At 44.6% G+C, this 23,314-nt stretch overlaps 2 protein-coding genes across 2 annotated transcripts; both read left to right on the top strand.

Moving 5' to 3' along the window:
- The first annotated feature begins 55 nt into the window (after positions 1-55).
- Lsm1 (LSM1 homolog, mRNA degradation associated) lies at positions 56-12,224 on the top strand. Its single transcript, XM_041673840.1, has 4 exons — positions 56-407; positions 5,551-5,619; positions 7,023-7,138; positions 11,628-12,224. Exons 1-4 carry the CDS (start codon positions 362-364, stop codon positions 11,796-11,798), a joined length of 402 nt encoding a protein of 133 aa, XP_041529774.1. The 5' UTR covers positions 56-361; the 3' UTR covers positions 11,799-12,224.
- A 4,760-nt stretch (positions 12,225-16,984) lies between these two features.
- On the top strand, positions 16,985-21,877 carry Star (steroidogenic acute regulatory protein). Its single transcript, XM_041674006.1, has 7 exons — positions 16,985-17,048; positions 17,848-17,958; positions 18,184-18,311; positions 19,683-19,841; positions 19,968-20,152; positions 20,541-20,634; positions 21,568-21,877. Exons 1-7 carry the CDS (start codon positions 16,985-16,987, stop codon positions 21,679-21,681), a joined length of 855 nt encoding a protein of 284 aa, XP_041529940.1. The 3' UTR covers positions 21,682-21,877.
- Positions 21,878-23,314: the final 1,437 nt, after the last annotated feature.

Here is a 23,314-nt window from a genome sequence, read left to right as displayed (position 1 = left end):
CCGCCCCCTGCCCGCCGAGCGCCGGTCGGAGATGGAGCGGAGCCCGCACTCCGGGCCTCGGAGGAGGGAAGCGAAGAGAGGCGCCGCGTTCGTCACGCGGGAGGAAACGCCTGTCCTCCGCCCTCCGTCCGCCGGACCTGGACTCCACATCACTGCTCAGGGAGGAAGAAACGCTGCCCGCGATCGCACGCCCGGAACGCCTCTTTCTGTGAACGGACACGCGTTACCGGAAGTGGGTGGGGTAACCTGAAAACGCTTCCGGCGACTAGCGGCAATTGAGTTGTTGGTGAGCGGCGGGTTCCCGTCCGCGGCCCGCCGACGGGCGACTGGACGCCCTCGCCCAGCTTTGCCTGAGTTCAAAATGAACTATATGCCCGGGACCGCTAGCCTCATCGAGGACATCGACAGTGAGTAGCTCTCCCCGGGAGAAGCCTGGCGTGGGACCCTCTCTTGAGTGGGCTCCCCGTGAGTCCCGGGCCCCGGCGGGGTGGTCTACCTTCCCGGCCTCGGAGCCCATCCCTAACCTGCCTCCTCTGGCCCTGGGCTGGTGACCCCCAAGCTGTGGAACTCCTTCCGAGGGGCGCAGCATCCGACATGCCAACTGTGAAGTGGCCCAGGCGACTTCCCCCGCGTGCCCTGTCTTTCGCTGCAGTGTTTCCAAGTTCTCTTTGACGGTGAATGGACGAGAGTTGCTCCTGGGAGGGCCCACCAAGACCCGAAAATGTGAAGACAGCAGCAGTTGAATTTAATTGGCGCTCAGCACAGGCTTTCTGTTGTGGAGCCACTTGCGGTCTGCTCTTTCTATGAGGGTCGTTAGTTCTTTCAGATTAAAGAGTAGTAGAGACAGGTGTCGGACGTAATAGCTGACTTTTCTAGAAAGGCTAAAGCCCTTCAAACTTACATTTTTTTCTGTTGGACAGTTTTGCTTTTACTGAAAATAGGTCAGTACTGTACAAACCAAGAGGATGCAACCTCATCTTTTTTTGTTTTGTTTTGTTTTCTAGACAGGGTTTCTCCGTAGCTTTGAAGCCTGTCCTGGAACTAGCCCTTGTAAACCAGGCTGGCCTCGAACTCACAGAGATCCGCGTGCCTCTACCTCCTGAGTGCTGGGATTAAAAGTGTGTGCTGCCACCACCTGACCACAATTTCATCTTCACTAAATCCTCTGGAATTGGAGTTATGGACTGTTGTGAGCCACAGTGTGGGTGCTGGGAACCAAACTCATCATCTACAATAGCAACAAATGCCCTTCTGAGCCTCCACTTTAAATTTTCCCCCTGAATTCTCCTCCCATCCTGAATTCTTACCTTTGTATGATTCCTTAAACCGCCTTTTTTTTTTTTTTTAAGTTGTGTTTTGCTATTATGGTGGTGGTTTGTGACAGGATTTCTCTGTGTGACAACCCTGGCCGTCCTGGAACTCCCTTTGTAGACCAGGCTGGCCTCCAACTCACAGAATCCGCCTGCCTATGCCTCCTGAGTGCTGGGATTAAAGGCGTGCACCACCACTGTCTGGCTTTTCAAATAGTATTTTTAAGCAGCATTTAAAAAAAAAAGATGTGTATGTCTGTGTCCTGTGTGTTTGTCTGGTGCTGAGGAAACCAGAAGAGAACATAGCATCCTCTGACTAGTACTAGAGTTAGAGGTGGTTGTGAGCCACCTTGTGGGTGCAGGGATTCGAATCTGGGTCCTCTGAAAGAGGAGCCAAGTCTCATTAAGTGCTGAGCCATCGCTCTAGTCTGTAAGCGGCGTTTTAAAATCATTTTAATCCTGTGACTTTTCAAAAGCAAGGTAATTTATACTGCTTCACACAAGTAAAAGCAAAAACATTAATTCCCCAGAGTCAGATATAGGGATTAATACTGAAGATCAGAGAAGCAGAGAGGCCAGCCACTACAGAGTTCTTTTACCTCTCCCAGTGCTCAGACTGCACTGAGCTCTTGTATTCCCCCCCCCCCCCAGCCATGTCCCTTCCTATCTCCATCTCCTTCATGTTGGGATTAAAGCTGTGGGCCAACATCACCTGGCTGTTTCTCTTTGAGACTGGATCAGTTTCAGGTGGCCCAAGGTGGTCTTGAACTAACAAGAGATCTATCTTGTCTCTTTCTCCCAAGTCCTAGGACTAAAGGTGTATGCCACACTGCCTGGCCTCTAGTGGCTTAGCTACTCTGATCTTCATTCAGGCAAGCTTTGTTAGAACACAAACAAAATATAACTGCACACACACATACACACACGCCACGCTATCTTACCTGAAGTGTAATGGTATTCTTTTAGTGAAGCCTTTTACCTTCACCTTTGCTTACATATCTGAATTACCTAAAGCCTTTAACAACCAATCCTGCCAGATTACTAAAATTGTTTACTTCTCAAGCCTTCTCATACTTGTTTGTGGACCCAGCCTCTCTCCATTACTGAAAATTTTTAAACATTTGCTACTCTTCAGTCCCTATCACAGCATGCACTGTTCCCTCCAAATCCTTCTGGGTTTTTTGTTTTGAGACAGGCTGCCCTGGAACTCGCCTGCCTCAGCCTCTTGAGTACTCTGATTTAAGATGTGAGCCCATGCCTGGCTCAACTGTGTTTATGTCTGCCCTGATGCTGTTAATGTGTCACCATCAGGCTTGTGTCCCTTTGTGCGTATCTTGACTCACTTCAGTTTCGACTCTTCTGACCATCTCTGTAGTCTGATATTTGCTGCCAAAACTTGAATTTTTCGTTCATTTGACTTTTATTTGGTTTGGTTTCTTTTTCGAGACAGTGTCTCACTCTGTGGGCCAGGCTGGCCTCTGTAGTCACTGCATTCCTTCTATCTCAGTGTCTCTAAAATTCTGAGATTATAAGACATGGGCCACCATGCCTGGCTTGAAGTTGTATTATTTTTAAAAGATTTGTTTATTTATCCTTATGTGTATTTTTTTCTGAGTTTTTTAAAGATTTATTTACTTACTGTTTCAGCATATATATTTGTGCCTACATGAGTGATGAACTTTTTTTTTTAAAGATTATTTATTTATTACATATACAGTATTCTGCCTGCATGTGTACCTGCACCCCAGAAGAGGGCACAAGATCTCATTACAGATGGTTGTGAGCCACCATGTGGTTGCTGGGAATTGAACTCAGGACCTCTAGAAGAAGAGTTAGTGCTCTTAACCACTGAGCCATCTCTCCAGCCCGAGTGATGAATTTTTATGCAGTGCATGTGTGCAGGATACCAAAAGATGCCCTGGAACTAGAGTTACTAGAGAGCCAAACCTCGTTTTCTGCAAGAGTAGCAGTGTCCTCAACTGATTCTTTCCAAGTTCTCTCTGCAGCATTGTTCATTGTATTCTGTATTGGGTTCTTTTTTATACCCAATTTGTGTTTGTTTTTATGTACGAGTTTATGTGCATCATGTTCATGCAGTAACTGAGGTTTTAGAAATTGTGAGCTACCTGATGTGTGTGCTGGGAACTGCACCTGGGTCCTCTAGAAGATCAGTAAGTGCTCTTGACTACTGAGCCATCTCACCAGCCCTATATTGTTTTCTTGGTTTCTCTAACACTAGTTCTTGCCAATCTTCTTATCTCTGGACATTACTGTTCTCTCAAACAGGTGGTTTGAGTTGTTTGGTCCGTTTTCTCTAAATCTGTAGACATTCTAGACATACTTGAGCATCCTAACTCCTATTTTCCATATACCAGTCTTCAGTGTTTTCTTATTCCTTTTGAAGTTAAAGCTTGCCTCCAATACTTTTCTTCTAACTTTAACTCCTGTTCTTTCTTTTATATTTGACCCAAATGTTAATATACTACTTTTCCCCTTTATGCTTAATTTATTTATTAGATTTCTCTAATCTTTTTATTTCCACTTTCCCTTTCTTATATCCAAAATTTATCCTTCAAGGTCCAACTGGGATACGTGTAGTTTCTTTCTTAAGTCTTATTTAAGATTTGCTTGCCTTTTGTTTGTTTTTGTTTTGTTTTTTGAGACAGGGTCTTTCTGTAGCTTTGGAGCCTGTCCTGGAACTAGCTCTTGTAACCCACGCTGGCCTCGAACTCACAGAGATCGCCTGCCTCTGCCTCCCTAGTGCTGGGATTAAAGGCGTACACCACCACTGCCCGGTGATTTGCTTCTTATAATACTTAATTGTAGCCTAATATGACTGTAAATTCCTTTAGAGAAGAATCATTTCTCTTCATATAGAAAGTACTTTATGCTGGGCAGTAGTGATGCACACTTCTAATCCTAACACTCAGCAAAGGCAGCCAATCTCTAAGTTTGAGGCCAGCCTAGTCTACAGAGCACATTCCAGGACAGTCAGGGCTTCACAGAGAAACCCGGTAGGTGTGGGGAGGCATTCACTGCTACATCTGACCTGGTCTACGGACTTTAATTTTGAGGTAGACATAGTGAAACATGCCTTTAATCCCAGCATTTGGGAGGCAGACACAGGTGGACCTCTGTGAATTCAAGACCGGACCGGTCTACAGAATAAGTTCCAAGATACCAAAACTACACATAGAAACCCTATCTCAAAAACAAACAAACAAAAAGAACAAAAAATCCTAAAGTGCTTTTTGCATACAATTAAAGAAACGAATGGTTAAAATCTTGCATGCTTTTGTAATAGCTGACTTATTTGAATCCTTAAAGTTATCTATCTCTTCAGAGAGCGCCCCCCCCCGTCCATTTTCTATAGCCACTTTGTTGTGTCCTTCATCCTGCTATCATGTTGTCTTGTATATTATTCTGCTGTATTATCACATGAGGTAGTTTTCTTGTTTTCCTGCTACAATAAATACAGATTCATAAGATTGATGACTTTCAGACTTCAGAATAGTTTAGACCGGTGGTTCTCAACCTTCCTAATGCTGCGACCTTTTAATACAATTCCTCATGTTGTGGTGACTCACAACCATAAAATTATTATTTTTGTTGCTACTTCATAACTGCAATTTTGCTACTATTATGAATTGTAATGTAAGTATCTGATATGTGACTCCCATGAAAAGGCCTTTCAACTCCAGAGGTTGAGACCCATAGGTAGAGAACCCCTGGTTTAGATAGATGACTCAGTGATTAAGTGTGCATACGCCTCTCTCAGAGCGGGGGCCAGAGTGATGCCAGCAGCCACAAAAGTGGTTCACTGGGAACTGCCTGTAACTCCAGTGCTAATGAATCTCATGCTGTCTTCTGGTTTGTACATACATGTATACAGACAAAAGCACAATACATATATTTTGCTTTAAAGCTTTTAATTGAATTTCTGTTCTAAGCCATTATCAAATCCTAATATGCCTGCATTTCTTTAGTTCTTGTTTGAGGCCTTCCAGACTGCTTAGTTTCCTCTTCTAACTACAGTACTACTGAGTCTTCCAGGACTGATCTCATTTAAACCCCAGGCTGCCTAGTCTTTCCTCCCATGTCTTACAATGAACTCCACCCTAAATACATTAGAAGAGCATCTGGTACAGTTTAAATGCTATTAACTGAATTTTTATTGTTACTATATGAGCTCTCTGAAACTGACAGTTTTCGTTTTAAAGATCTTTTCTCCTTTCCCCAGAAAAACACTTGGTCCTACTTCGTGATGGAAGGACACTGATAGGTTTTTTAAGAAGCATTGATCAGTTTGGTATGTATTCTTACAATCTTACTCTTTAATTCTATTGAATTTTTTTTGGTATCACTTTATATTCAGATTTACTTATCTCTAACTTTTCTCATGGGTCAGAAAAATGGAACTGTTTGGGGTGAGTAAATTGTTTTCAAATTATGATTAGGTGTTTCAGAAGCTTGTATATTTATGAGTTTGTATTCTAAAATTGATTTTCACTAGTGTTTTTATTTTCCCCATTAGAGGGAGCCAAATGACAGAAATAAAGTTAGTCTTCAAATTATTTCCTGGGTAATCCCTCCCTGTCCAGAGAAAATAGAGTAGAAGCCATTTCCTGAAACTTGCTGAGAGAAGGGGAAGAGTAACTCAATAGTTTACATATTAGGGTACCAGATTTAGGAGAGTAACTCAATAGTTTACATATTAGGATACCAGATTTAGGAGAGTAACTCAATAGTTTACATATTAGTATGCCAGATTTAGGAGCCAGTCTTCAATTTGCAATCTGCATTTTCTGAAGTAAGAGATCTATGTTTCTCAGTTCACACATTTGTAGGTCATGATCTGCTAGATCACTGGATTTGAATGTGAGGGAAAATGCAGTTAAAACAGCCAGCCATGCACCTATAGTCTCATACTTGTTAGGCTGAGGCAAAACAATTACCTTGGAAACAGATCAAGAACCATCTCAAGCCAAAACAATAAGATACACACATCAATTTCTGTTTTACTTCAAGTAAGCCAAATAGTACTAATTGAAAGAAGAAAAATATCCCTACAGGTTGGTGTTCTAAATCTTAAGTTAAATCATCAGTGCTTCGAACGGATAAATAATGAATATTGAGATTACCAGGTCCGATTATCTGACAGCGGCGAAGAAAGAATCTTGCTGTGTCATAATCTATAAAAGAAACATTGGATTACATGAATCATTATTACTGAACAAAAATTAAACCTCAGTGAAGTCACCACATACATATATTCACACAACAAAGAAAAATTCTCTTTCCAAAAAAGCAGAACTTTAATCGTGGCAATTGTCTAAGCTTAGGTTTTCCAGAGTTCCATTCCTTTCTATTTCTCTAGGGACCATGTTGATACTAGCAGTTAAATAATACAGAAGTAACTTATTTCTACCATCATTCATTCATTAGCCCAACATAATGGGAAATACTCTCTACTTGTTTGAACATATGGTGGCTCCTGTCTATAATCACAGCATGTATAAGAGGTTGAGGCAGGAGAATCATCTCAAATTCTGGAACAGCCTGGATTACATTGTGATTTCTAGGTCAGGTGAGACTAGAATGAGACCCTACCTCCCCTGCCCCCCAAAAAATTCTCCTAAATGGTTTGTTGTAATCAGTGAAATTTAAAAATAGCTAAATAATTGAATCTGTTTCTTCTCTATGTTCTTGTAGCCAACTTAGTGCTGCATCAGACCGTAGAGCGCATTCATGTGGGCAAAAAGTACGGTGATATTCCTCGAGGGATTTTTGTGGTCAGAGGAGAAAATGTGGTCCTACTTGGAGAAATAGTAAGTGAAAACTGTTGAGCTGCTGTGGGTCTGGGCACTGATGCTAGCTGGCTTCTTCCTGAGTTCAGCAAACTTCACACAAGAACCTACCAGATAGGGAAGCTGTAGTTGCCAGAGCAACACTGCAAAAGGTAACTAACATCATTCCATTGCCTTTTGGCATTTTAAAGATTTAATCTCACTAGCAGAATATTGTTGACTTTATCTGATAGAAAACAATGTTGTTGGTTCTCACTTTGGTAGCACATATACTAAGATTGGGATAATAGAGATTAGTGTGGCCCCTGTGCACCCATGACACACACATCTGTGAAGTGGTCCCTGGTTTTTCATCTGGAAAGGAAGAAACAGTGTTGCTGGTTGTGGTGGTTGTGTCTATAATACCAGCAGCTGGGAAGCTCGGGGAGGTGGAACTCCTCTAGTCTGAAGCTAAGCTGTGCTCCATAGTGAGTTCCAGGCCAGCCTGGGCACCAATATAATAAATACCCTCTTTCAAAAGAACAAAACAGCTGGACAGTGGTGTACACCTTCAATCCTAGAATTTGGGAGGCAGAGGCAGGCGGGTCTCTGTGAGTTCGAGTTCAGCCTGGTCTACAGAGCGAGTTCTAGGACAGCCAGGTCTACACAAAGAAAAAGTGTCTCAAAAAAATCAAAAAAAGAAAAGTAAAATAACAAATACATTGATCATTCATGTAATTTTTAAATAATCTAATAACAAGAAGTTACAGACTTTAAGTTATATGTTCTATTTATAAAGGTATAATTTAGAACTGGGAGTATATCACAATGGTAAAATCCTTGTCTACCTCTGAAAACAAGAAGATTTACATGTTGGAATATTTTAATTATTTAAATAATTGGTTAGGAGTTGGAGAGATGGCTCAGTGATTAAGAGCACATACTGTTCTCACTGAGGGCCTGAGTTTGGTTCCCAGATCACAACTGCATATAACTCAAGCTCCAGGAGATCCCAGGATACCTCTGTTCATATGCACATATCATCCCCAACACATACATAATTATAAAAAACAAATTAAATAATTGGTTACAAGTAGTTTTTTGTGGCACGAAGCTAATTGACAACATTTGAGGAAAGTATTGTATAGATTTTTAAAGGGGGAAAAGAAAACAATAGGTATAGGAAAAGTCATTTACTCTGAGGTTTCAGAGTGAAACTCATGACCAGGGAGGAGGGACCTGAATATTTGTGCCAGGAAGACCAGATAGTGAGTGGAATGTTAAATTGCATCTGAAGTATTATTGCTTGCAATGTTTGTGTGTATACACCTTAGATGATTATAATTGTATGTGTTTATATATACATGTATGTTTGAAGCATTTAGTTTTGTTTTTTAGTACTTAAACTTCAAATCCTATCGTGTTTGCTAGCAAAATCAAAGTCCCTGTGAAACTTTGAAATTCAGAATAGGGCGGGAAATGTTGCTCAGAAGCAGGTGCTTTGGTAGCATGTATAACACCACAAAAGAAGAGGGGGAAAGAGAGGGAGAAATTAAAGACTGAAAACCAGTTTTTTAAAAAAATCCCACATTTGATATTTTCTTACTTGGTTTTTAGAGTTTCTCCGTAGTTAGCAATGTCTTAATTTAGTGTTCAGATGTCTTTTGCGTAGAACAGTTTAGTATGTAGTTATTTTTCTCTTACTATTTCAAGAAAATGAGAAAATTCGGTCAGGGATAGTTTGGTGGATAGGCCTCATGTAGGAAACAGCTTAACTCAGCCATGTAGTGAGTTTGAGGTCAGCATGAGACTGTCTCCAACATACTGGGCTTGGCTTCACTGGCGAAATGTTTGCCACCCAGGCATTGAGTCTGAGTTTGGATGCCTGGCACCTACATAAAAGCCAGGCATGGTGGTACAAGGCTACAGCTCCAGCACTGGGAGGTAGAGACAGGTAGATTATGGGAGCTCAGAGGCTAGCCAGTCTAACTTGAAACCAAGAGGTTCTCTGAGAGACTATGTCTCAAAAAATAAGGATGTGATAAAGCACTCTGTGTTAGCCTATGGCCTCCACATGTACATACACACATAAACATGCGTCTGTTTCCTGAACACTGCCGTGAAATGCATTAGTACCTCATTGTTTTAAAATGTTTTTGTGGCGGGGCTAGGAAGATGGCTCAGCAGTTAAGAACACTTGTTGCTCTTGCAGAGAACTGGGTTCAGTTCCCACTACCCACATAATGGCTCACAGCCATCTATAAACATTGCATTACTGAATAAAGAAGTCTCTAATGGTATCCCATGGTGGCACCTACCTGTAACCTCAGAAGTGTGGAAATAGGCAGGAACATCACAAGTTTATGGCTACCTTGGGCAAGACGTTATTCTCCCCCCCCCCAAAAAAAAAAGAAAAAAACAAAACACGGGTGCCTGGATTCTGCTTGATTAAGAAAATTTAACTTTAGAAGGACTGTCACATCATGATCATCCCAAGTATTCAGTGAGTGATATCCGAAACGCCGGGAAACAGAGTGCTAAGAACATTGTCTTTTTTCATTCCAGGGTTATGAGGGAAGGATTAGGTGATTATATGTAGTTTTTAGCAGATAACCTTTGACCCAGGTAACTTATGCAACTTGTGTGGTTTATAACCTCTTAGTGAGAGTCCTCCCGATACCACAGCTGATGAGCTCTGAGACCTTGGGGACTTGTGTCAGTTGTCCAGACTGAAACATCCTCAGTGTTTTTGATCAGCATACTTCAAAACCTCAGCAAAAGTCATAAAAATGGACTAGAAAGATGGCTCAATAATTGAGTGCTTACTGCTCTTCTAGCTCTTGAGAACCTGAGTTCAGTTCCCTGCATCCACAGAGTAACTCATAACTGACTATAACTTCAGCTCCAAAACTTCTGCACACACACCCAGCTAGACGTAAAAAAAAAAAAAGTCACACAGAGGACAAGTGGCATGTCTGTATTCCCAGCATTCACTATAGTGAGTAGAGCCCAGCCTGAGGTACGAGTTCCAGAACAGACAGCTTTTGCTGTGTAACCAAATCCGGTTTAGGAGGGGTGAGAGAGCCCAGAAATATATTGCTACTTTTTCCATGTAGGTTTTCCATGGTACAAAAACACAAATAATACTTAAACATTGTAAGAATGATAAAATCTGTGGATAAGTGAGGCTCATTTATAGTTCTGCTTTACAAAATTGGTTGCTAAATGTTTATGACAAATATTAAGTATATTATGCTGTGTTAAATGAAAATAAAATTTTGTATTTGCATTAAGGGTTTGTTTTATTTTAAGTCTTGGATACACCTAGTCTGATGATGCAGCTTAACAGGAGAGGGCTTGCCTAGCACAGGGCTCTAGGTGGTCTCCAGCACCATGGATCAAAACAGTTCCTAGGCCAGTGAGTTGACTTACTGGTTTAAAGCACCTGTGCAAGCTTGACAATCGGTTCAATTCCTAGAATCCAAGTGAGTGTGGAAGGAGAGGACCAACACCACAGAGCTGTCCTTAGACCATCACATGTGCACTGAGACATCAAGTTTAAAAACACAGTCCTCCAAAATAAACATAGACTCAGTGCCTCGGATAATAAATTAACTGGCCTACACTTGAAAATTGATGACATTTACCAAATATTGGTGTTCCATACTAGAATTATGAATAATTTTTAATGTTTCAGATTGCCTGCTAATATTATAAATTTCCTACAGTGTGTATGCTTTTTTTGAAGTACGGAAAATGAAGTAATATTTTTATTAAACAAAAGAATTTATCTGGGCATGGTGGCACATGCCTTTAATCCCAGTACTTGGGAGGCAGAGGCCGGGAACTCTAACTCTGTGAGTTCAAGGACAGCCAGGGCTAAGCAGAGAAACCTTATCTTGAAAGAAAAAAACTGTAAAATACAAGATTTCTCTGTAGCTCTTGTAGCCTGAATACTTTCTTTGGGTCCCGTATAATAAGAAGGTACCTTCTGTAAACAGCCATAGAGGTGTGTGAGTGTGTGTGCACACTTACGAGGTGTGCGTGTAGGTCAGAGGAGATGACCTTGGGTATCAGTGCTCATTTTGCACCTTATTTGAGAGAGGGTCTCTTTCCACTGTGTACCCCAGGCTGACTGGCCCTCCAGTTTCCAGAGATTCTCCCGTGCATCTATCTTCCCAGCTCCCTGTAGGAGCACTGGGATCATAGGAGTGTACTACTGTGTCCAGCTTTATGTGGGTCCTGGTCTTCATGGGAAGTCTTCATGCACAGCAAACACTCTGTCCATTGAGTTATCACCCAAGAGTGTTAACCTGACTAACAAGGGACTTGCTGTGCATGCTGATGCCTACCTCTGTGTGTGCATTCTAAGTGGTATATGTTGTGCAGCAGTGTTACTGCCTGTCTGTCTGCAGGAGGCTATTTCAGCCTTATCACAGTTACAAAAAGCAGTCCAAGCTACATACTAGACTCTGTAAAGTTTTGTATTCTGGTCTTCATGGGAAGTAATTCAAACCTGCCTATTTTGCAGGACTTGGAAAAGGAGAGTGACACACCCCTCCAGCAAGTGTCTATTGAAGAGATCCTAGAAGAACAGAGGGTAGAACAGCAGACCAGACTGGAGGCAGAGAAGCTGAAGGTTCAGGCCCTTAAAGATCGGGGCCTCTCCATCCCTCGAGCAGATACTCTGGATGAGTACTGAGTCCTGTGCTCTAGAGAGCAAGGGCTCTCACCTAGTCACCGTTCACATTTGACCAGACAGAGACTGTCAACGTGAAAACTGATCTATCTTATTCTTTCACATATGCCAACATGAAGAAATCATGTGATTTTGTTTTTTTAACAAAATAATTGTATGTTTCATTTTGCTTTTCTGTTTCAAACAGTTCATTCTGTAGCCCTGGCTGACCTTGAACTCACTACGTAGACCAGGCTGACCTCAGCTTGTGGGATCACAGGTGTGCTTCACCATTGCCCTGCTTTGTGGTTTAGAGAAACAGTGGCTTGTGGAGCTGAGAATCACGTCTCGGTATTGCTTTTCTTATCTCAGAGTTTACATTTTTTTTCAAAAGATATTTCCCTTTTACTTGTAAATAAAGAATGAATCTCTTAGTGTCATATTATTTCACAAAATAGAGTTACCTTTGGTGAAAAGACAGTTCCCTGCTGCAGAAGGTCCAAGTATGAGGTCCCCTGCCATCACTGTTCCAAGCTGTCTGCTCGGGAAGACATCTTTTCTTTTTCTTCTTTCTTTCTTTCCTTTCTTTCTTTCTTTCTTTTTGGTTTTTGAAGACAGGGTTTCTCTCTGTAACAGTCTTATCTGTCCTGGAATTAGGTCGTGTAGACTAGGCTGGCCTGGAACTCACAGAGATCCGCCTGCCTCTACCTCCCAATTGCTGGGATTAAAAGTGTGTGCTACCATCACCCAGCTGGAAGACATATTTTCATACTGTCTTGTTGGTTTCCCGTTCACATTTTCATGTTTATATCTGATCAAGTTTCAAGAAGCGATTTTTCAAGGAACTAGTTACAACAAAAACCTCTTGTTTAAAAAGCTTAAATCATGCTTTACCCACAACTATCCTAAACTATTTCTCATAAGAAAGAATGTTTTCATAATGTGCTCTGTTCTCAGTCTGGTTAATTTAGCTAGGTTTCCAAATCCTTTACACTTAAGTTTTGGTCATCTTTTGCTTAGATCATGACACCACAAATGCTGTTTAGTACTGACACCACCGTGTGGACTTTTTGTTGGAAAATGATTGTGTAGTAAGTATAACTGATGACACTTGAAAAGCAGTGTCATTAGTAGACAGCAGGCAGAATGAGGAATGAAGCAACAGCATAAAAACTGGTTTGTTGGCACATTGAAATGCTTCTCAGTAATTTAATTATCTGAGATACTTCCTTTCTATAATCTTTTGACAATGGGAGTCTTCCATAAGATCGCTGTGGACTATTTTATACTGTAATATGAAATATACTTAGTTTATGGTTTTAGGTATTTAAAAATTCTGCCCCAGATACCTGTAGGCCATTTGGATGTTAATTCTTCCTTTTTGGTTGGTTTTACAGTAGATACCATTTGAAGAAATTGTTGTCCTTGGACTGAGGATATAGCTCAGTAAGAGTGCTTAGAATGTGCAGGGTGGATGCCAGGTGGTGATGGTACATGCCTGTAATCTCAGCACGTGGGAGACAAGAGCACCTCTGAGTGTGAGGCCAGCCTGGTTACACAGTGAGTCCCAGGACTACATAGACCCTGTCTCAGCCAAATCATGTAGCAGAGTGGAGTTTTCTGTCTGCTCTGTCTTGTAGCCCCAGCATCTGCATGACACCTGGAACAGTAGGTCTCACTGGGAAGCTGTTGAAGCCAGACTGATGATGGCAGTGCACACCAGGGCGCAGGAGGATCTCTGAGTTCAAGGCCAAGTCTGGTTGACAGAGCAAGTTCCAGGACAGCCAGGGCTATTAAACGGAAACCCTGTCTTGAAAAACGAAAGACAGGTAAATGGGTGAAAATACAGTTGTCATTTCAAGTTGACTCAGACATTTCAGAGACCGGTAGTGAGCCAAAAGGTGAGGTCAGTCAGGAGGTTAGAGAATTACACAGAAGATGTTCCCCAGGACTGCCTTAGCTGTAGGCCACAGGCCTCAGGTGAATTACACAGATGTTCCCTAGGACTGCCTTAGCTGTAGGCCACAGGCCTCAGGTGTAAAGAATTTGTGTCAAAGTATCTGAGGACACATCTGGAGAAGCAAGGGTCAGCCAGGGAGATGGGGCCCTGTGCTCACAGCTGCAGTGTCCACCCTTCACCTTGCATGGCGTCACTCCAGAGACTCCTGTCCAGGAGGTCTTAACATTTACCAAGTGGCCTAGAATCCAACGCATATTTTGAGCTAAGTGGGTGTATACCTGGAGCTTCTAATTACCAGGGAAGTGGAGGCAGTACCAGCCTCCACAACATAGCGAACTCCCCAGGCGTCTTAAAGAAGGCCTAGAGAGATGGCGCAGGTTCAGTGGTTAAGAGCTGTGGCTACTTTTTTCCAGTTTGGTTCCTAGCACCCACATGGTTAACAGTTCACAACTGTTAACTCCAATTCCAGTGGACCTGGTGCACTCTTTGGGATTCCATGAGCACCTGGCACACAGATGGTACATAGAAATACATTGAAGGCAAATACAAAGTAAAATTTAAAAGAAATAGCATGCTCCCACCCCCTAAGAAAGTCAGGCATGGTAGCACTGGCCTTTAATCCCAGAACTCAAGGGGCAGGCAGGGAGGGAGACTGGGCTGGAGTGATGAACCCATTAATCTCAGCATTTAGGGAGGCATTTCTGTGTGGCGTTCCTTTGTCCCTCCTGTACTGCTAAAATACCTCCCCTTTGAGTCCCTGTGAATCGTATGGTCATACTCATAGGATCATAACTGTAGAGTCATAGGGGACATTCAGTATCGGCTGGTTGAGTATTTAATCGGGTTCACATTTCTCCTCCAAATCCTTGCCCCCTCTCCCTACCTGCTCTGTCCATCTGGTCTCCTTCCATGTAGGCTGTGCTCTAATCAAAAGGGAAAACCAGATTTAGATGTCCAGGATCTGAGGACATTCCCAGACCTTTCTTGACCTTTTCACTCAGAGGACCAGCAAGAGTTAAATAGTCATGCAGCCAAGAAAGGAACAGAGGCAAGCCTTGGCCCTGGGGGAGGTCATTCGACATCCCCTCCCTGAGTCAGTGGCTGCCTCTGACATCAGCAACAGCTGTATGCCTCAGTGTTCCAGTCTGCCCACACTCCCCCCTCCTTCCTCTGAATGCCATAATTCTCCACAGAATAGCAATAGCAGGACCTTGAACATTATCTGCGTGCGCGGCTTGTCCCACGTAACCCCCTCCCAACTCCCTAGCACCTTAGTGGAAGGCAGATCCACGTGTGTCTGAGGCTGCACGTGTACCAAGCAATGGGTGCGGAGAAGCTAGGGCAGCCAACACACTGCCTAGGCACAGGCTGCAGAGGAACAGCAGGCCTGTCTTCCCTGGGACTCACTGAGGGCCAGAAGCAGCACTTACATACAGGCAGGCTTCCTGAGCCAAAGATGTGCCTGTTCCCTTTGCTGCTTCCCTAAGCCATTCCTCCATGGAGGAGTAAGAGTCCACTCTGTCCCCATAAGAACTGACTGCTGGAGCCAGCAGCAGGGTTGGAGAGGGAAGCAATACCTGTGTCTGGGATGTAATCCCATAGAAGACGATGATGGTGGCGCGTGCCTGGAATTCCAGCACTTGGGAGACAGAGGCAGGAGAATTGGGATTTCAAGGCTCCCCTCAGCTACTAGCAGGTTTGAGGACAGCCCAGGTAGGTTAGACACTGTCTTAAAACAACCCCACAGAAGAGACAGGCACACACACATAGATCAAGCACCGGGCTACACCTTTTCCATGGCACTGATTGGGAGGGTGTGATCAGGGACGAGCTACTAGAAAGCCAGGATGGATGAAGATGAACACTGGCAGAAGAGGAGTTACAGCGGGTGGGTCTCGGGGACCAGATCGTGGGACCAGGACGGAAATGTAGGCAGGCTGTAGGACTCAGCTATCCTGTATGGTTCCATGTATATCCTTTTATCCTTGACAGGGGTGGGGGTGGATCTTGTCCGGACTTGGCACAGTAGTGAATGGATACAGAAGTCAAATGCCAGCTGCAGGATTGGGGGACGGGCAAATCTAATGAGACCGTTGGCAACATTCTTGCCACAGGAGTTTGACTTAGAAGCAGCCTCAAGTCACCTTCAAAAGGAAGAGCTCTTGGCAGAGCAGTGCTGGGACCTAGAGCTTTGTCCCTGCCGGGCATGCCTGGGAATAACAGAGGCACTTCAAAGGCTCCATGGGCCTGTGTCCAGTACCATAGGATCCCCTGTTGGCAAAAACCGATAGTAGATAATCCAAGTAAATTGTCATTCCCACCTTTCCGCACAGGCCAAGTCCTGGAGCAGGGCTGACCCAGCCTCAGCTGCATGAGGAAAGGGCGAGGAAGCAGCAGCATGTAGCCTGGGCCGCATTACTCTCGGCTAAGGAGCTTACAGAAGGGACTAACCTATCCACAGTCTCCTGAAATGAGGACTTAGAATGGGGCTTCGGGAAAGACGATTTGTATCGATGAGTGAGCAAATAAATGATCCGTTGAAAACAAAGGGTGTACGGGAGGACACTGGTAGAAGGAACCAAGGCCAACCCAAGGACTTAGGCTATTGCTCTTCCCATGCCCCTAACACCCTGTTTGTTTTTTAACTGGTCACTGTTACCCTCCAGGCCTGATTCATGGTCTTGCTTTTTTTTGAGATAGGCCTTGAACTGACAGAAATTTACTTGCCTCTGGCTCAGAATGCTGTGATTAAAGCTATGTGCCACCATACCTGTCTCTGGTCTTGTACTGTTAATTTACTCCTTTGGTTCTTTTACCCTGGCTCACTCTCTCCGCCAGCGTTCTTATATAGAGGTGACCCACCTTGGTCAGTGGATGCTGAATCTAGAGCTTGAGGATGGGGCTGAAAGTTTGCATTTAAAACTTGAGAAGCTGTATGCCCTCTGTCCAACTGCCCCATCCCAGTGGCCTGTTTCCTCCATCTACTGAGCCCGGCCCTTGCTCCCTTCTACGCACTCTGCCCCCTCCCACCTTGGCCATCACTGCGGTGTGAGGCAATCATTCCATCCTTGACCCTCTGCACAGTGACTGATGGCTTTTTTATCTCCGAGCGATGATGCACAGCCTTCCGCTGGAAGCATTTAAGGCAGAGCGCTTGGTTCAAACCACAGCTGCAGGACTCAAGACCTTGAACGGTTCAGGGAGAGCAAACCCTTGAGTGCAGCCACATTGCCACATCTGCCAGCAAACTATGTTGCTAGCCACATTTAAGCTGTGTGCTGGGAGCTCCTACAGACACATGCGGAACATGAAAGGTGAGTCTGGGGGGTGGAGGAACGTGAGTGCTTGCCAAGACTATGGAAAGATCCTGGAGGGGGAACAGGCCACCTAAGCTTCGGTTGGTCCCAGTTGTGCCTCTTCCTGGGTGAGCCTGGGTAAATCTTTGCCCCTCTGGATCTGTTTTTTCACTTGAAAAAATGAGGATGGATAGTAAGATGCCACATCTCACCCAAACCCTATCATTTCTGGCCTCTGCTCTAGGACCCTAGTTTTTCTGGTTTTTCTAGTATTGATGTTGCCTTCTTTCAGGATTGGACCAGGCTATACCAAGGGTCCCGGGCAAATCTTTGTGGTAGAGAAATGTGGAAGCCAGCCTTGGCTTTTAAGCAGTGCCTGGGAAGAGCATAAGAAAAAGGAGAGTTGGGCAGCAGAAGTACAAGGCAAAGGGGTGGGGGAGTGGGGGCTCTTATCATGGTATAGTCAAGGCAGATCTTGGGAGTGGGGTAACCCTCGGGAGATAGATGTATCCTATTCCATATCCAGTAGCTCACTGGACAGCCCTTTTCTAGCTTACAATAGGCTCAGGTAAACTTCTGTGCCCAGGTAGGTTTGACTAGCCTACCCTTATTTCCCAAGATGAAAAAAAAGAGATTCCTGGGCCCGAAGTGCTGGAGGAAGTTTAACACTGAACTTGGATTTAAAGACGTGGCTCTCTCAGGTCCCTGCTGACACCTGTTTCTGAGCCAGTTTGCTCCTCTGTGATGAGTGGACTGGACGGCTCCTCACTAAGGGACTTTCTAGTCCTTGGCAAAAGTTTTACTTTCCTCTCTGCAGGACTGAGGCACCAAGCTGTGCTGGCCATCGGCCAGGAGCTGAACCGGAGAACACTGGGAGATGCCAGTCCTGGGTGGATCAGTCAGGTTCGGCGTCGGAGCTCACTGCTTGGTAAGTATTGGGGCTTCTGGGCTTCAGGGAGTGATGGGGCTTATAGGGTGTAAATGTTGCTCATGAGACCTGTTCCCCTGCCCATGGCTACCTAACTCCTGTTATCTACCTTGACCTTCAGACAGGACCCGATGCCTTTGATCTTGTCTCTTCTGAGGACTGAGCACATTCAGAAGGCAAAGGGATGAGAGCTGAGGATCTTTCTTTCCATGGCTATGCATACAGGTTCTCAGCTGGAAGCGGCACTCTATAGTGAGCAGGAGCTGTCCTACATCCAGCAGGGAGAGGTGGCTATGCAGAAGGCCTTGGGCATCCTCAGCAACCAGGAAGGCTGGAAGAAGGAGACCCAGCAGGTAAGGAAGGGTGGCTGAGAGAAACCTGGAGCTACTGATTGTCCCACTGCCTGTGCTCAGCTGGGATTCCTACCTCATTCATGGTTTATAAGCAGCCAAGTAACTTTGAGGACTCTCCTAAGAATATATTCTCAAGTTGGAGTGAGGGCACACATCTTTAATCTCAGCACTCAGGAGGTAGAGGAAAGGGGATCTCTGGGAGTTTGAGACCAGCCAGGGGAATAGTGAGACCCTGTCTCAAAACAAACCAACACACAGTATGTTCTCAGATAACCCTCCTGCCATAAGACCTGGTTGAGAAACACTGTCCCTATTGTTTAACTACCTTCCAAATGCCGTACACTCATCCAATAGAAACCGCCCACTGTGGAGACTCCATGTGCACTGGGGCACAGATTACCCAGCATGAAAACCCTTCCATGCTAGAGTATGTTCGTACTGTTCAGCCCAGCCTGTGGATGGACTTGCAGTGAGGAATGTGGGCTCACCCTGCTGTAAGGCTGGAGTATATCTGAAGTATCCAGTATCGTCTGAAGCCCTGCCCAGCCAGTAACAAGACTTGGGTTAAAACCAGTAGCTCTACTATTAGATCTACCTTATCTCCAGCAAAAGATTACACACTATCCATCACCTAAAGTTTGGATGAAACATCTTATTGCTCAAGTTCTTACAGTAATGGAAATAATAGACTAATAGTTTAGGAGTAAAAAAATCTGAGATCCAGGTTCAGCACTGCTCTTTGCTAAGGGTCCCTGGGCAAATCACTGAAACTTTCTGGCTCCACAATCTTTTTTTTTAAAAAAATAAATAAATAAAAGATTTATTTATTACCTATACAGTGTTCTGCCTGCATGTATACCTGCACACCAGAAGTGGGTACCAGATCTCATTATATAGTTGTATGTCACCATGTGGTTGCTGGGAATTGAACTCAGGACCTCTGGAAGAGCAGCCAGTGCTCCTAACCTCTGAGCCATCTCTCCAGCCCCTGGCTCCACATTCTTATGAAGTGAAATGACATATACTGAATGATCAAAACAAGCAAACAAAAGCCCAATTGCTCCCTCTATATAATAGGCTAGTTGCAGACCGAGCATTTTACACTCTAGGTCTGTCTTTTGGACTCTGAGCTTTGGATTCTGGGTCATTTCAGTTGGCTGCCCATGCTGCCAACACTCATCACCAAGACAAGGCAGTCTTGAGTGGCTATACAAGTGGGTAGCAGTGCTTCCTGACGGGATCCTTGTCAGGTAGAGATCCAGGTCCCTGATGCTCACATGAGACTTGCTGCTCCCTTTCCCAGTACTGTCTAAGGCCTAGGCTAGGAGTGACGTTCTCTACCTTTAACCCTGTGGCTCTTGTCCCTAACAGGAAAATGGTGATGAAGTGCTAAGTAAAGTAGTCCCGGATGTGGGCAAGGTGTTTCGGTTGGAGGTAGTGGTAGACCAGCCTATGGACAGACTCTATGAAGAACTTGTGGACCGCATGGAGGCTATGGGAGAGTGGAACCCAAACGTCAAGGAGATCAAGGTGAGGAAAAGCGCAGCTGTGGGTGGCAGGGACCCAAAAGAATGCAGTCTAACAGGCCAAAGGCATCCCAGACTATGGGACCTTAGCCTACTACTGGCTGAGTCCTGACTGATTCCCTTGTATTAGGTCCTGCAAAAGATCGGGAAAAACACAATCATCACCCATGAGCTGGCTGCAGCAGCAGCAGGAAACCTGGTGGGGCCCCGTGACTTTGTGAGCGTGCGCTGTGCCAAGCGCAGGGGCTCCACCTGTGTGTTGGCAGGCGTGGCCACACATTTTGGGGAGATGCCCGAACAAAGTGGTGTCATCAGGTAAAACTGGCAGCAGCCTCAAGACTGCAGTGTCCAAGAAACCAATCCTTAGCCCCACTCTCTGCTTTAACAAGGAAGTAAGGCCCAGTGTGGCCCTACTTCAGTGGCCAATTAGTTTGTTCTGACCCTCGAAGGAGCTTCTAACAATCTTAATCATTTCCTAAAGCAAGGAGCAGGCTTCTCTGTGTTCTAACCACCAGGGGGCATAACAGGAGGCCTCTAGAACCAGTGGTTCTGATGAGCGGGTAGCCAGGCCAGTTGTTAAACAGTACTTTTGGTGAAGATCTTCCTGATGAAATTTAGACTACAAGGGACTCTAACAATGTGCTGGTGTCACTCAGCGGAGCTCTCACTTGTCTTCCTACCTTGGCTGCTCTTCATTTCCCAGAGCTGAACACGGTCCCACCTGCATGGTGCTTCACCCAGTGGCTGGAAGTCCCTCAAAGACTAAATTCACTTGGCTCCTCAGTATTGACCTCAAGGTAAGGGGCATGGGAGATGGCCTGGGAATAGGGAGTAGTGACAGAAATATGGTCTTGTCCTCCAATGGAGAGGAGAGTGAATCCTCTTGCATTTTTTCTTGGCGTGCTTATTGTTGTGAGTGCATGATGTGTATGTGTGAATGCAGGCGCTCAAATGTCACAGCAACCTGGAGGTCAGAGGACACTGTTGACTTGGGGTCCCGCCTCCTTTATGTGGGTTCCAGCAATTTAACTCAGACGTCAGGTCTGGGAGACAAGCGCTTTGACCCACCTAGCCACCTTGCCAGCCTTCCTCTTTCATTTTGATAGAATCACAGGCTGCTGGGTAGGTGATGGACTTAAATATGGCCTGCCATTTTACCACTGTAGAAGACTTGCCAAGGCTTCCTCTCTCCTCATCTAAAAAGCTGAGTACAGTATCTACAATTTCAGTACTGAGAGGCAGAAGTAGGAAGATCACATGTTAGAGACTCCAGGACCTAGTGAAATGATTAAAAAGAAAATCAGTTTTATGTATAAATATGTCTATTTAGAAAGAACTGATCTTGGGCCCAGAGGGAGGTAACAGGAAAGGATTTCTAGAGGTCACACAGCTGGGAATCCTGTCTCTAACAATAGGGCAACAAAGGTTGCAGCTCTAAACAGGAAGGCCAAGCTCTGTTTGGTTTTCCTGCCTGTGTCAGGGTACAGGAGAAGAGCATCCACAAGATACCAATGCTTGCTGGGCATGGTGGTACACGCCTTTAATCCCAGTACTTGGGGCAGAGGTAGGCAGATCTCCATTGAGTTTAAGGCCAGCCTGGTCTTCAAAGTGAGTTCCAGGACAGCCAGTGCTGTTACACAGAGAAATCCTGTCTCTAAACCTCCCCATCCCCAAACCAACAAGCAAGCAACCAACCAACAAAGATACCAATGTTCCTGTCTCTGCTACAGGGGTGGCTGCCGAAGACCATCATCAACCAGGTCTTATCGCAAACCCAGATGGACTTTGCCAACCATCTGCGCAAGCGCCTGGAGTCCAGCCCTGCCTCTGAAGCCCGGTGTTAACTGTGCCCACTACATCAACCTGTACACCATCAGCAGACTCCCGCAGGAAGCCTTCAAGTCCGTTAAAATCTTCAGCTGGTTTAACGGGAGGAGTAGCCATCAGAATCTAGGACTGGCTAGTAAAAATTGGCCATCAGGAAAATAGAAATGAGGCTGAGAAAAGACCTCTAGCCTCTCCCACCGATTAGCTGTGAAGTGGAGGCTAAGTAAACCATTCCAGTAGCTGACGTGACAAGGTGGGGTGCTCAAAGCCACGGCCTCAAGCAGTGTGCACAGAGCAGTTTTATGCAGGGAAACTCCAGTGACCTGCTCCTCCATAAAAGGCCCAGAACAACAAACTACCCACAAATGGACCCTTCCCCAGCATATTCCAAGTTTTGTCTAAAAAGAAACAAACTAGTTATTCTGCTGGCTTCCCTACTTACTCGGTCACAATAAAGCACCATCCATGCAAATCTCAGCCTGCCCTTGTCAAGTCCTGCTCCACAGCATCTGTGCTGGGGGTCACAGCTTCATCAGAGTTTGGAGTTTCTAGTAATTAGAGGGAACAAAACTCCTGGAGATTTATCATTCGATTGTTTAGACTCCAAACTCTAGCCACCTAGTGGTGATGCATGCCTTTAACCCCAGCAATTGTGAAGGTCAAGGCCAGCCTGGTCTACATAGGATAGCCAGAGCTACACAGTGAGACCCTGTCGCAAAAATACAAAAACGGATTGGAGAGATGACAACAGATAGGAGCACTGGTTGCTCTTCTAGGGGGATCCAGGTTCAATTCCTAGCACCCCACATTGCAGCTCACAGCTATTAATTGCTCTCCCAGGAAATCTGATGCTTTCTCATGTGGACACCAGGAATGCACATGGTGCACAGACATCCAAATATACAGGCTGAACACCCAGAATCATTAAAAACAAAACACACACACACACAAACACACACACAAAACCCTCTAGTCAGTCGTTATGGCTCAACAGCTGAAATCGCAACACTCCAAATGATGATACAGGGGAACTGCCGTCAGTTCCCGGCAAGCTTGAACCAGCATGAGATCATCACAACAAACAATAGCAAACCCTTTAGAGTTAAGGTGAATAGCCCTAAATGAGGAAGATTTTAACAGGATTTTCAATTACCTAGTTAAAAGGAAAATACCAAATAAGAAATACTGACCAATAATGCTAAGATAAAGAGACTATGTCTGTTGTTTATGAGGTTAGTTGGTGATGATAAGCTAGTCAGTTTGGCTCAGAGCTAGCAACTTCCTTGTTTGAAAAGCTTGAAATATTACCATTTTTGAAGGGAAAATGGGTAAAAGGCAATGTAGTGATAGCAAATTTATGTTCCAGGATTTGGAGAAATTATGCTTTAAAGATTTAAGTTGGGGGCTGGCAAAATGACTCAGTGTATAGAAGTGCTTGCCAAGTCTGACAACTCATGCTGGACTCCTGGAACCACAGAAAGTGGAAGGAGGGAGCTGAAAAACTGACCCCACAAACTTCCTGGTCTCCACTCATTTGCACTCACATCCACACTGAAAACTTTACACATAACTACGAATATACTGGAATTCCTTTGTGAAATGTGTTAAGGATAAAAAAAAAAACAAAAAACAAAAAAAAACCTCAACTAT

This window comes from Microtus oregoni, unplaced genomic scaffold, assembly GCF_018167655.1.
Source record: "Microtus oregoni isolate MIOR12 unplaced genomic scaffold, Mior012 000024F_ref0000369, whole genome shotgun sequence".
NCBI classification, from domain to species: domain Eukaryota; kingdom Metazoa; phylum Chordata; class Mammalia; order Rodentia; family Cricetidae; genus Microtus; species Microtus oregoni.
The sequence above is the reverse complement of the archived record's forward strand: the minus strand, read 5'-3'. Positions and strand labels throughout refer to the sequence as shown.